Genomic DNA, 14,398 nt, shown 5'->3' with positions numbered 1-14,398 from the left:
GCTGAAAAAAAGAAAATGGATATAAAGAAGAACTTCATAACAATTAGAGCTTTCCCGAAGTTCTTTGCCTTTGGAGGGAGTGGTCTTTCCTTTCACTTGAGATATCCACATGACAGAGTGTGAAACTGGGTTTCATTTTGATCTGTAAAATTAACACTGTGAAATTCTGTCCCCTTTGATTCCTGGCCTCCCAGACTCCATAAAGTCTGAGAGAGAACATATCGCCCCAGAAAAGTTAAACATCGTTATTCAATTGGAAATCTTGGTCAAAAGCACTCCATTGATTTTTTGGGGGTGTCACTTCTTCAGAAAATTCCAGACTCTTGAAAAAGATCTTGGTCTGATAATCAGGTCAAACTGCCCCCCCCCCCACTTCCCGCCAAGATCTGCTCATAAAGTAGGTTTCTGTTCACTCACTTCTTTGCAGAATGTCCAAAGCAAGAATATGCCTCATCCCTTGGTATAGCTGTCTGTCAGGACCCCTGCCTTCTGTGAAGACATTCTCTTCTTGTAGAAAAACCTTTTGTTATTTCTCTGCCACTGAGGAAGTCAATCTTCTAGCAAAGCTGACCTCTGCAGTGCCAATAAAACTTCCTTTTTGCCATTAATATTTCGGGTTCATGAATTCTTTCATGAAGGACCTACACCAACCAAAAGAGGATTCCCACAATTCTCTGCCACTAGAACTCCATCATTTGCTTCCCTGACCAACCGGGAAACCCCCAAAACCTGGACGAGGTAAAGCCTTTTCTTGTTGTTTTATTCTATGGCTAGACACTCAAATACCTGGGAAGATTTAAGCCATCAGGGCTCCAGGCTCAAGCAGTATTCTCTCAGGGACGCTTGGTTGAGAATACCTGCATCCTCTGACAAAAAGGTCGCCTTACTCAGGGAGCATTTTGTTATCTCTCCATCTCTAGAGACATCTAGAGATGGACAAGGAGCTATAGAATCTGGGAAACTAAGGCTTTTTTTTTTTTTGGCAAAATAGGACAAACACCTCTGCTTCTATGAATACTTCCTTGGGCAGATACAAATACAGCTTGAAAGATCTCAAAACTGGAAAGCTTAAACTAAAACAGCAGAGTAAGATGCTGCTTAAACTTGCTGGAAGGAAATTAAACTCCCTCCTTCCATCCTCTCTAGGGACAAAGGAGCCTCCCTTTGCATCTCTATATAGCCCTTATCAGGAAGATACTAAAACCTGAACTAGATCCTGAGCCTTTCCAGCCCCCACTCCTCAAAACATGGAGTGGGACCCCCCTTTTTTTCCCTATCCTCTGCCCTCTGGCAGAAACAGCTAATTCTCTGGGAGATGCACTCAGAGCAGAGGTGCCTCTTTCAATGTCAAATCTCTCCTGGACTGAGGAGACACCTGGCCACCTTGGCCAGCTTTTTGAGGGGTCCAAGGCCAACACCCTCCTTGATCTGCCCTGGGAAGATATTAATGTTAAACAATCTGCCCCAGAGATATGAAGGAAACTGCAGAAGCCAGATTTGGTCCCTCAAATTTCTCCCTTAAAAACAGCTGTTGGAGTCTTTAATGACAGGAATCAGGCTTTAGCTGAGGAGAGAGACCACGGAATTAAAGTGAGATCTGGAGACAAGTCCCTACTCTTGGCTGTTTCCTGAACTACGAAGATTCGTACTTTAAACTCCCCAGTCTTTGCCCTGAGTTTGAACAGGAGGAGCACTGGAGGAGAGATTGCCCACAGGAGCCATCCCTTCCATGCCCTGCCCTACGGTAGGAGTTTGGGGCTTGGTCAAGTTTCTTCTCGCTCCAGTCCCAACATGACTTCCACAGCAGAACCCTTGCTATCCCAAGATAGAGTAGCCATTGAATTTCTTTCTGCTTCACTCTCGCTCTGGCACCGCTCCCCCCATAGAGAGTGGGGATTGCAGAGGAACTCAGGACCTGTCTTGAGATCTCTCCTCTGTCTTCCCAGCTTGGTAACCTGCCATTTAAATGCTCTTTTATCCATTTTTCTCTTCCCAGACCTCCAGAGAAAATTTTCACAAATGAACTTTTTTTTAATTTTTATTTTGAGAAGCTTGCTGGCAGTTTTATCTTAATTTGCAGTTGGGACAGTCAGGACCATGCCCTCCCAGAAATAGAGCTGCTAGCCCTTTCAAAAAGCATGCTTATCCCGTACATTTTAAAACTGGACTCGGTTTCCCTGGTATGATCATTCTGCCTTAGAGCAGTGGCTGTCAAGATCTTTATCATTGAAGAAGCCTCACAACTAACTTTGGGACAGCCAATTACCTGTTTTAACTCCCCAGCGGGTCCAGAATATTTTAGAAGCCAAAGGGCATCAGTGGATTGGTGGGAGACCTTATAGATATCAGAGCCTCCTACCTGACATGATTCTCTTAACCCTGCCACCCTGCCCCCTGAAAATGGGGATACAAAGGCAAGTTATTCTGTGGTGACTCTCACTGGCTAACCCATTGCCTCCTGGGATCTCTGCCCTAACCAGAGCTTTGGAACCTGAGAAAGGAATGAGAGTGAACACTTATACTGACTCCAAATATGCTTTTCATATTTTGCATGCTCATGGGACTATCTGGACAGAAAGAGGTCTGTTGACATCAAAGAATTCTCCTGTTACACATGCAGGAGAAATCCTGCAGCTGTTGCAAGCTGTGACGAAATCCCTCAACTCCCTGATTTTTATACCCCTTCCTATAGTTCATAGGAAAAACCCCCTACAGAAGAAAAGGGGTACAACCTTTCTCATTCTAGCTGGTTTCACCAGGCCTGCCCAATTTGTGCCCAAGTGAATCCTGAGGGATATTAAACCTCCCCCTCTCCTGAAGCTGGTTCCCACATCCCCAGGTGGAGAGTGGCAAATAGACTTTACGTCCCCTTGCAGGCGGTTCCAAACTGCTTTTGGTTTTAACACTTTTCTCCACAGAACTGAAAAAGCCCTGAAGGCATCAAAGCACTTGCTAAACCTGCCTAAGCTCCTTGCAGAGAGACAAACAGCCCAGTTTTTACTTCTCAGGCTTCAAACTGCAAATTTTCAACTGTCCTCTAGCCTGCAGACCATGGGGACGACTGACTGGGAGATACAATTAATTAGATGCCCTACTGCTGTTTTTAGATTTCACACCTCCCCTCCTGGCTTGAACACAGTCCCCTCTCCCCCCTTAGCACCCCTCCCTCCCTCCCCCTTGTCCCCCAACCTCTATGACCCTTGTCAGCTTGAAGTAGCTACATAAGTCTGAGATCTTTGCCATTCATCCTAAATGAATTCGGGGGTAACTGCTTGAGGGGGTGCTGATGGGGGAATGAAAAGGTGTTCCCTTTAAATCTGTAAAATTAACACTGAAATTCTGTCTCCTTTAATTCCTGGTCTCCCAGACTCCATAGAGTCTGAGAGATAGCATATTTCCCCAGATAAGTTAAACATTGTTATTCAATTGGAAATCTTGGTCTAAAGCACTCCATTGATCTTTTGGGGGAAATTCCAGATTCTTGAAAAAAGATCTTGGTCTGATAATCAGGTCAAACTGCCCCTAGCTCCCCCCCCCCCAGATCTGCTCATAAAGTAGGTTTCTGTTCACTCACTTCTTGGCAGAATGTCCAAAGCAAGACTGTGCCTCATCCCTTGGCATAGCGGCCTCTCAGGACCCCTGCCCTCTGTGAAGACATTCTCTTCTCAGTGAAAAACTGTTATTTCTCTACCACTGAGGAAGTCAGTCTCTTAGCAAAGCTGACCTCTGCAGAGCCAATAAAACTTCCTTTTTGCCATTAATATTTCAGATTCATGAATTCTTTCATGAAGGACCTACACCAACCAAAAGAGTATCCCCCAACTTTCTGACTGCCACTAAAACCCCATCACAAGTAAATCCTGAATGATCATTTTTGGGATATGCTAGGAAGGATTTATTTTATTATTATTATTATTATTATTAGCAATGGGTTGGACAAGATGGTCTCTTCTGAGGTCTCTTCTGACTCTGAAATTCTGAAATTATGTGATTCTCTGAATCAGGAATTTATTTCATTTAAAACAGTATTTTTTTAAATAAAGAAAAACACCATTTTGTAGTAACAAATTTGCCAGGCCCATTTTTCACTAAATTGAAGGCAGTGCACTGCCATCCCTTTCAATGCCTTCCTGAAGCTCAAAGGTGTGATAGAAGGTTACCATCAACTCTGAGACATTAAGATTGTTACCAATTTTTTCATCTTTGGATGTTTAGCCCTGGGTTCTCTTTAATAGGTACAAATCCTAGGTTCTGTTTGTGAGGTGCTTTTTGCTTCTGTGAATCTGGGCTTATATATTTCCTTTTGTCCTTCTATAATTAGAGTGTATATATGTGAATTGAGAAATTAAGAAAATGAGAATTAAGTAGATATTTTTCAGTGTGGGTCTGTTGCAATAAAGGTTAATGGAAAATATACTAGATTCTTCATGAGATGGGCCATAGTAGTTCACAATCCATAGGCTGACTACCCGATTGAGAGTCATTACACAATTTTAAAGGTATCTCTCATCCATTTGGGAGATTATTATTCATTATTTAGTCTGTCAGTTTTCTGGTTTTGGATGACTCATTCTTCTACTCAAGGGTATTACCTAGAAATACAATTCAACCTAGTTTATCATTTACTGCCCATAGGATATTTTGTCCTGGGCAACATTCAACTCATTTCATTAGCTATATATAACTAAGAGTAATTTGGGGGACTGCTTGGGCTGCTTGAGGGGGGAAATGATAGGGGTGAACCCATAAACTGTCCAAACTCTGCTCTGAAAGAGGCCCAAGGGGAAAATGAAATTGAGATCTTTTGGGGGGGCCAGGAAACTGGATCCCCTTCAGGGAGTTCCCAGATCCTGGGAAAAGCCTTCAAACTCCCAGTTAAGTGATTTTTATTCAATTGGATATCTCTGTCTGATGGTCCTCCATTGATTAGCCCAGACAGCTCCCAGCTCCAGGCCAACATTTACCCATATAACCAGGGGTCTGGTAACCCACCTTTGCCAAATTTCTAATCTGGAATTTTGCCCATTAAGAAAGTTTCCTTCTTAGTGAACAATAAAAATCCCTTCTGCCACACAGATTTCGGGTTTGCAGATTCTTTTGCATTGTTCCTGCCCCGACCAGAGGGGATTCCCCACCCCAATTCTCGCACTTTTTCTCTACCATTAACCTCATCATTTGCACCTCATCATTTTGGTTCCCTGATCAGGAATCCCTAAGAATCTGGACAAGGTAAAGCCTTTTCTTGTTGTCTATTTTGTAGCTAGGATATTCAAATACCTGGAAAGATACAATGCTTGAGCAAAATTCTCTCAGTAACCTTTGAATGGGAAATCCTGCATTCTCTGACAGAAGACCCCTTAATCAGGAAGCATTTTGTCATCTCTCCATCTCTAGAGATGTTTACAGAAGGATGAGGAGCTATAGAATTGGGAAAATTAAGGCTTGGGGCAAAATGGGACAGAACACCTCTGTTTCTAAGGATCCTTACCTAGGAAAAAAAAAAAAAAGCAAAAAAAAAAAAAAAACTGGCTTGAAAGATCTCAAGACTGGAAAGCTTAAATTAAAACAGCATTGTAGAATGCTGCTTAAATTTGCTGGCAGAAAATCGAACTTTCTTCTTCCTGCTCCTCTAGGGATGAGAGCCTTTCTCTGCACCCCTATGCAGTCCTTATCAGGAGGCTTCTAAATCCCTTTCAGAACAGCACTTTATGTCTGGCAATATCTCTTTAACTCTATCTCCCTCACCTGAAGCAGATCCTGAGACTTCCAGTCTTTTTTCTCCTAACCTCTGCCCCTTGGGAGAAGCAGCAGACTCTCAGGGAGAGACTCAGAGCAGAGGTGCCTCTTTCAATGTCAAATCTCTCCCAGACCGAGGAGAAAACTGGCCATTACTCTGAAGACCCCACCCAGCTTTTTGAGGAGTCCAAAGCCAATGCCCTCCTTGATCTGTCCTGGAGAGATGTTGATATTGAACAATCTGCCCCAGATTTGGGCCCTCAAATTTCTCCCACCCCACTGTTAGAAGCAGCTGTTGGAGTCTTCAATGATAGGGATAAAACTGCAGCTGGGGAGAGAGGCGGCTGAATGGAAATCAAAATTTGGAGAAAAGTCCCTACTCTTGGCTGCTGACGTTGCCAGGAATCACAAGGTGTCATACTTTAGGTGTCATGGACTCTTTCCGTGGAGACACCTCAGTCCTTGTCCTGAGTTCGAGCAGGAGGAGCATTGGAGGAGAGACTGCTTACAGAGATGAGCTGCCCCCTCCAATGCCCTGCCCTCCAGTAGGAGTATGGGTCTTGGTCAAGCTCCACCTTGATCCACCATGACAGCCCAACACCTGGTGGCTGGTAAAACCACTGAATTTCTTTTTGCTATGGGAGGGGCTTCTCCTTCACTCTTGCTAGGGCACTCTGGTCTCACCTGTCCCTCCCCCCATAGAGTGGGGATTGCAGGGGAAATTTAGGCCTTAAGACCTCTCCTGCTTCACCAGCTTGGTGACTTGTTATTTAAATGCTCGTTTGTTATTATTCCCTCCTATCCTGCTCCCTTATTGGGATGTGATTTAATGGTGAAATTGGGGACCCAATTTTCTCTTCTCAGACCTCCAGATGGTCTTTTTGTACTGCTCCCAAAGCTCTCCTATATTTCCTCTGAAATCTGGGGGAAAATGGATTTCTCTGTTCTGGCCAAGTCAAGATTAAGAGATTTCTTAAGCACAAACTTTAAACTAGAGAGTTAAGAGATTTGGAGTTCTTAACTGCAGTCTTATCTTGATCTGCAGTTTCCACAGTCAGGGTCATGCCTTGGGTGATCCCAGACTGGTCATCTATTTCTTAAGGGAGCTGGAGCTGTTGTACATGGATGATATTTTAATCTGCACTACCACCATAGAGGAGTCCCTAAAACGCCATGAAAACTCTAAATTTCCTAGCCTTGAGGGACCCTGTAGCCCCTAAAGTACCTAAAGTACACATTGCCTGCCAGTCTGTCAAATATTTAGGCCACAATCTTACCCCTACTTCTCCCTTTCTAACGGAAAAAAGAAAACAGATCATTTTAGGCCTTCTAGATCCTGCCTCAAAGAAACAACTACACATGTTCCTGGGCACAGATGGGTTGAGCTTTCTTGAAAATGGGGAAAGAAAGGTGGGTTATTCTGTGGTGACTCAATGGTACCCTAGAAGCCCAGAAGGCTGAACTCATTGCCCTCATCCCTAGCTTTGGAACTGGGGAAGGGAATGAGAATGAAGATCTATACTGTCTCCAAATATGCTTTTCATATTTTGCATGCTCATGGGGCTATATGGAAAAAGGGGAGGGGTGTCTTTTGACAACAAAAACCTCTTCCATTTAACATGCGGGAGAAATTCTATAGCTATTGCAAGCTGTCCACAAATCCAGGGAGGTTTCAGTCACATTTTATAAAGGACATCAGAAGGGAGATTCACTTTAGGCCAAGGGAAATAAGTTTGCAGATTCAGCTGCTAAAGATGCTTCCCATTTACTCCTAACCATGGCTTCTTATACCCCTTCCTATAGTTCACAGGAAAAAACCCTTGTGGAAGAAAGGAGGTACATTCTTTCTCTTTCTGACTGGTTTCAAACACCCTCAAACTAAGTCTTGATTCCAAAGGCAAGTCAGTGGGAACTAATCTTTGGTCTCCATCAGTTACACACCTGGCAAGAAATGCTCTTCACTCCCTGGTGAACTGCATTTTCACTGGTCACAAGCTGGGAGAAACAATCAGACAGGTTTGCCAGGCCTGCCCAGTTTGTTCCCGAGTGAATCCTCTCCTGAAACCTGTTCAGAGAAGGGGCACACACCCAGGGGAAGATTGGCAAATAGACTCTAAGCACACGCCTCTTTGTGGGGTGTTTCAAACCGCTTTCGGTTTTGTTGACACCTTTACTAACTGGGTAAAAGTTTTTTCCTGCAGGACTGAGAAGGCTCTGGATGCATCAAGGTTCTTGCTAAGCCTGCCTAGCTCCCTGCAGAAAGACAAATAATCCAGTTTTTACTTCTCAGGTATTTCAGAGTACTCCTGTGAGTATTCTGGAGAAAGAAGGGTGAAAATGTCTGAGTCCTTCTTTCTCTCTCACTCTTCTAACCTAATTTTTCTCACTCCATGGATGAGAACTTTGCTCCTAGATTTTCTCTCCTACTTTTCTTGATTGTCATTTCATGGCCCTTGCCAGCAGTTAAGCTGGCATTCTATGGCCCCTGCCAATAGTTAACTTCTTCTCAGCCTTTCAGCTACGGAGCTCCGTAGGCAGTGAGGGCGTTCAGCATTGTTGGGCCGGCCATCAGCATCCTTAAGGCATCTCACAGATGGGACCTGATGCATTTTTTGCAAAGGCCCCATTCCTAAACGTCCATCTCCACCCTGGAGGACATCCCACTTTTAATCTGCTCCTGAGATTTGTTTCCTCTAGGCTCAAGCTTCTAACTACTCTTTTATCCTGAAGATAACTCCACACTCCACATCTCCTAGCCTGAGCTGCTGCATCTTCACTTCTCACACCTCCCCTTCTGACCTGAAGCCCCAATGAACTTAGGGACAGCTCTACGACCCCTGTCAGCTTGAAGCAATCACTGATGATGAGACTTCATCCTGTTACCCCAAATGAATTTGGACAGAATGCTTGGACTGTTTGAGGGGGAAAATAATGGGGGTGAGCCCTGAAACTGTCCCAACTTTCCTCTGAAAGAGGCCCAAGGGGGGAATTCAACTGAGATTTTTGGGGGGCCAGGAAACTGAATCCCCTTTGTTCCCAGACCCTAGGAAAAGCCTTCAAACTCCCAGTTAAGTGATTTCATTCAATTGGAGATCTCTGTCTGATGGTTCTTTATTGATTAGCCCAGACAGCTCCTAGCCCCAGGCCAACGTTTACCCATATAATCAGAAGTCTATTAACCCACCTTTGCCAAATTCCTAATCAGAATTTTGCCTGCTAAGAAAGTTTCCTTCTTAGTGAACAATAAAAATCCCTTCTGCCACACAGATTTCAGGTTCTTTTTCATTGTACCTGCCCCAACCACAGGGGGTTCCCCACCCCAATTCTCACATCTCTTCACTACCACTAACCTCATCAAAATCATTCTGGAGAACAATTTGAAACTATACACCATTTGTATACCCTTTGGCCCAGCAATATCACTACAAAATCTATAGCCCAAAGGGATCAAAGAAAAGGGAAAAGAATCCATATGTAAAAAAATATTTACAACTCTTTTTTGTGATTACAAAAAATTCACAATTGAGGGAATGTCTGTCATTTGGAGAATAACTGAACAAATTATGGCATATGATTGTGATGGAATACTATTGTGCTATAAGAAATGACAAGCAGGCTGGTTTCAGAAAAACTTGGAAAGACTAATATGAACTGATGTAAAGTGAAATGATCATGATCCAAAAAACTTTGCAAAAAACCCAGCGATATTGTCACAGTGATCAGTTGTGAAAGACTTAAATGCTCTGATTAGTACAATGAGCTGAGACAATTCTAAAAGGCCCACGATGAAAAATGCTACTGTGGAAAGAATGCTTTATTATATTGTTTGGGAAACATTCATTACTATACTATTTAAATCTAAATGAAGATCACACTCAAAATGTCATCTTGATCTAAGTATTACTCTAGGAATATTGGTGATGGCTAAGGTAATTTTGAGTTCCCCCATATCTTGAATCTATCCAAAACATTCATGTAATTCATACGTGACTCATATATGATACCTCTGTCAGATAATTTGTGTGTGACTTGTGTACTGAGATACTTGACAAGATTCTACATCATGTAAACCTTCCAGAATCTGGGAGAGGAAGTCAACCTTTCTTTCTGGCCCTCTCCTTTACCAAATGACCTAATAAATTCCTTTTTTGAAATATGTCAGATTTTTTGGCTTGTTCTTTTGAACATTACACATTTCCAGAGAGAGATCTGGTGAAGGCTGATTACAGATTGAAGCAAACTTTTCTCAATTTCTTGTTATTTATTTATTTTAACATGGCTAATATGGAAATAAGTTTTGAATGATTTCATATGTATAATCTATGTTATGTTTCTTGTTTTCTTAATGAGTTGAGGAGGAATAGGAAGAAGGAGGAGATTTATAACTCAACGTTTAAAAAAAGAATGTTAAAAATGTGTATTTTTAAAAAATTATAAAAACCCCAATAATGTCCAAGGAGCTGGTACAAATTTTCCCCAACCTGAAAAAAGCCTAGATGATTTTTGATAACTCTTTCTCCTCTTTCCAAGCAATACAATCATATGATCAGATATGGTGATTTAGTGGGTAAGAGGTACAATAGGTCTTACCTGCTCTGCAACTTTGTAGATTTCCTGTTTTTTGCTGCAATCACATATGTAGCCATAAACTCTTGCAGAACTGTGTTCTTTAGCTAGCCTACATGTTTCAGCAAGATTTTCTTGATTAATGTCCCAGAGAACTACAATTGCTCCAAGACGGACAAATTTTAAGGCCAATAACCTTCCTAGGCCACTTCCAGCTCCAGTTATTAGCACAATTTCACCAGCAACATTCTTTTTAGGTTTTGGAATAATATGGAAGATTACAGATTCAACAAAGTAATAGAAAAATTTCCCCAAAAATCTGGCTATGTCAGCTAAGTCTTCCATGTCAGCTGTTTGAAGAAAGGTGTTTCCTAATAATTAGAAAGGCAAAAGTCAGTATGCATTATTAGAGCAAAAGAAGTTACAAAATGGGCATATGAGATGAGTCTTTAATTTGATGATTATTTTAATTGGATCAAGAAAACATAATCACTTGATATTACTTCACAGGGTTAGTGTGAGTTGCTTAAGATTAATTTTGCTTGTATTTTGAAATCACACAAATAGTAATAATAATTCTATCTTAATTTACACAGGACTTTAGGATTTAAAAAGTACTTCCATCTCATTTAATTCTCATAATAACTCTAGGAGATAGGCAGGGCAAGTATTATTCATCCATTTTATAAATGAAAAATTAAAGACTCATAAAAACAGTCAAAGATGTGAGATTATCAGTAAATTGCAGAACTCTAGAATATGGGCCTTTTCCCTTTTTAGTCCAGTGCTTTTCCTATTCTTTTATAGTGCCTGTGATCATTATATAAAAGAAGAATTCTTAACCTGGGGTCTGTAGAGCTTCTGTGCATAAATTTCAGGAGGTCCTTGAGCTGGGTGAGAAAAATAATTATCCCTTCCACATCATGACTTTCCTCATTTCAGTTTTGATATATTTCAGGTCAGTATAAGAAATTAAAAGAAATTTTTTTTTTGGTGGGGAGGAGGGTATGGAAACTGTAGACAACACTAGAACCCAAAGCCTATGACTAAAAACTCAAATTTTACAATAAGTAAATATTTACTGTAAATACTACATAAAAGGAAAAGAAAAAAATCAGATTGCTTCTTTAGTACATTCTCCCTATGGAGAATCAAAAATTTTTACATGAATTTGTTTCAGATTTTGAGTGCTGCTTTCCTAAACTTGGCAATGTGGAAGGGATAACTATACCCTCTATATTTGAGGCCTTTTCCTCTGATTGAATGACTTATCAGAACCTTTCTTTAAAGAAAAGTCATATCTAACTCTTTGATATTTTCAGAATTTTCTCTACTATGCCTCTTTGTTGGGTAATTGTTGTTAGTATCTCTCCCACCTCCTTTTCAGCTTCCTTTTATTTGTTGTCTTTCCCTTTTAGGATATAAGCTCTTTCCCATTTTTCTACTTGTAATTGTAGCACCTAGCACAGTGACTAGAACATAATAAATCCTTAATAAATACGTGTTGACTATTGACTGATTGACTGATACTACTTGAAAGATCTGAAAAACACCTACCTGTCCCGAAGTTTCTCATACACTAACCTTTTGTGGCATTGTCTTTATTTCTGACCTAGTTTGAAAGTCTCACGATTAGTCATTCCTCTGGGTCAGACAACATATGAATATCTAACTTCCTTCCATGATCAACAGAGAGAACACCAAATGAAGCAATAGAGGGAAGTTCTACATACCTGTTAGCTACTAATATGGTGATCCACTGACTCCATGACAAGCATTACTACTTCAAGCTACTGAAGGTGTCAATGACTCCAGAGGAAAAATGGCTTAGGGACATGTAAAAATTAATGTAATTTCCAAAAATTTTAGACTTAAAATTAAATAGCATCTAGGGTTCTAGGAGAATCTAGGTAGATGTCTATATGAGTAATTTGGCTCAACAAAATTTCATTATTATGAATTTTATCAAAATTTGGAAAGTAGAACCACTACTTTGCTTATTCTTCCCTCTCTTCCCTCTCCCTTTTAATTAGTGCTGTCTTCACTTGCAATTTTAAAAGGAGTTGTGATTCATGGGACTTTATGCTTCTGGAAGAAGAGATTGTAGCATGTTGAGTTGAGATTTGGAAGGAAGACAGAGCTATTTATTAAGTACCTTCTATGTATCTGGCACTGTGATCAGTGCTTCACAAATGGTTCCTTATTTCATTCTCACAACAGCTCTGGGAGGTAGATGCAATTATTATCCCCATTTAACAGTTGAGGAACTGAGACAGATGAAGTCTTTTGTTCAGGATCACATATCCAATAAGTTTGTGAGACCAGATTTGAATTTAGGCGTTTCTGACTTTAGGACAAGCACATTATCCTATGTGCCATCCAGCCTCCCTAGTCCAACACTTCCCTTTTTACAAATCAGGAAATTGAGGCCGAGAGAGAGTGTAACAGATTTGTCCAAAGTTACACTGGTAGTAAGTAGCAGAGCTGGGATTCGAACTCAGGAACCATGATTACAAGTTCAGCAGAAAGGATCAACACCTTTTGCATTGTGTGGAAGGAAGTTTGCTTTCAGGTGCACAATTTAGTATTTTGATGAAAAAAGAATAAGAATCTCAGATCCTTTGTGTATATATATATATATATATATATATATAATATATATATATATATATATATATATTATATATATATATATATATATATATATATATATATATATATATATATATATATATACTTCATTGACTGCAATGAGATTAAATTATTCTTTGAGACACATACACACAGAATAAGTTTGAAATCCCATTGATAAATTAATGATAAATTATTACTTGAGTTAATGGAAAGAGCTACTTTAGCTGCTGAAAGCATGCAAATTTAAAAGTTCTCAGGAAACCTCCTTTTATAAACTTTCAAGTAATATATGTAAAAATTAATATGTAATAAATGTGTCATATATACATATAAATATATAATATTTTAATCTTGAAAATGATATATGCACACTGAGTTTGCCAATAAAAAGTTGTGGGGGTTTTTTGGAATAGAATGCTGCTTTACGCTTAACTGGCTTAACTCTTAGTCTTGGTCTAAGTGGACTCTTGAGTCATGGTCAGATAGAAAAGGTGGACCCATTGGTCAATCAGGTAGGTACTGTGTAGTGTTCTAGGTTTAAGAACTGCTGTGAAGAATGAGTGACTGTTTTCTTGCACTTTGCATTTGAGCAACAGGTATGATACAAATATTTTTTACTTATGCAAGCAGGAATATAAACTTTCTGGGACAAACAGCATAGTGGAAGGAAGAATATAGATCTGAAAAGTTAATCTTATTCCAACCACTTATAGGTCTAGACATACTCTACACATACCTTTAAAATACATAAATATTGCTTATGATAAGCACCCTCCTATCCTCTATTATGTATATGAACCTTCTTTACCTACAATGAATGGGTTATTACCTTCAGCCTCTGGTTAAAAACAAACAAAAACAAATCGTGGTGACAGAAAATAAGATGTTCTGAGGATCATGAATTAGCAGGAGCTCTTTTCAATACACCAAAGTGTCCCAATACCCTGTTTTGGAAGCTACTCTTTGTCACATTTGAATTCCCATGACACATTCCAGTGAAGGCTGCTCTTGAAGGTTCAAACCCAGGGTATTTCTCTCTCTCCCCATCCTGCCCTTGGCCAAAGCACCCATCTTACCAATAACTCTTTTTGGTGTGGCGCAGCAGTCACTCAGTGAAGTCCACGATTTTTGCAGCACAATCTCTGTTAACTGGTACCTCCTTAAAGAGTTTTGGGCAGCTGTGAGCCTTCAGTGGAATGTGCTTGGAAGCACAATTTATTTTAGCAGTAGGTTTCCCCTCCTCCTTTTTCTTCCATGTGACTACCCCCTAAGGGAGTGGCCTTGATGTGGGAGTTACATTGAATATCCAGGTGTTACCTATGAATACATTCCTATTCAGCCAAATATGAAGGACTTCTTATCTGTTCTTGCTCCATTTCCTAAATGGATCCAGAGGGGGAAAAAGGATTAATTAAACGCACATTCTTAAATTAAAGAACATTTTTAATCTCATAAGTAAACA

At 40.4% G+C, this 14,398-nt stretch overlaps 1 protein-coding gene across 1 annotated transcript in view; it reads right to left on the bottom strand.

Annotated features, from left to right (window-relative positions):
- Positions 1–14,111, bottom strand: part of LOC127543848 (short-chain dehydrogenase/reductase family 16C member 6-like) — a 30,777-nt gene extending 16,666 nt beyond the window's left edge. The window contains exons 1-2 of the mRNA XM_051970170.1: positions 14,013–14,111; positions 10,327–10,673 (exon numbers count right to left, since the gene is read on the bottom strand). Coding sequence (XP_051826130.1) covers positions 10,327–10,647 — 321 coding nt within the window. The 5' untranslated portion in view covers positions 10,648–10,673; positions 14,013–14,111. The remainder of the gene's footprint in view (positions 1–10,326; positions 10,674–14,012) is intronic.
- Positions 14,112–14,398: the final 287 nt, after the last annotated feature.

Source organism: Antechinus flavipes, chromosome 1 (genome assembly GCF_016432865.1).
Source record: "Antechinus flavipes isolate AdamAnt ecotype Samford, QLD, Australia chromosome 1, AdamAnt_v2, whole genome shotgun sequence".
In the NCBI taxonomy this organism is placed as follows: domain Eukaryota; kingdom Metazoa; phylum Chordata; class Mammalia; order Dasyuromorphia; family Dasyuridae; genus Antechinus; species Antechinus flavipes.
This window is presented reverse-complemented; position numbering and strand designations above follow the sequence as displayed.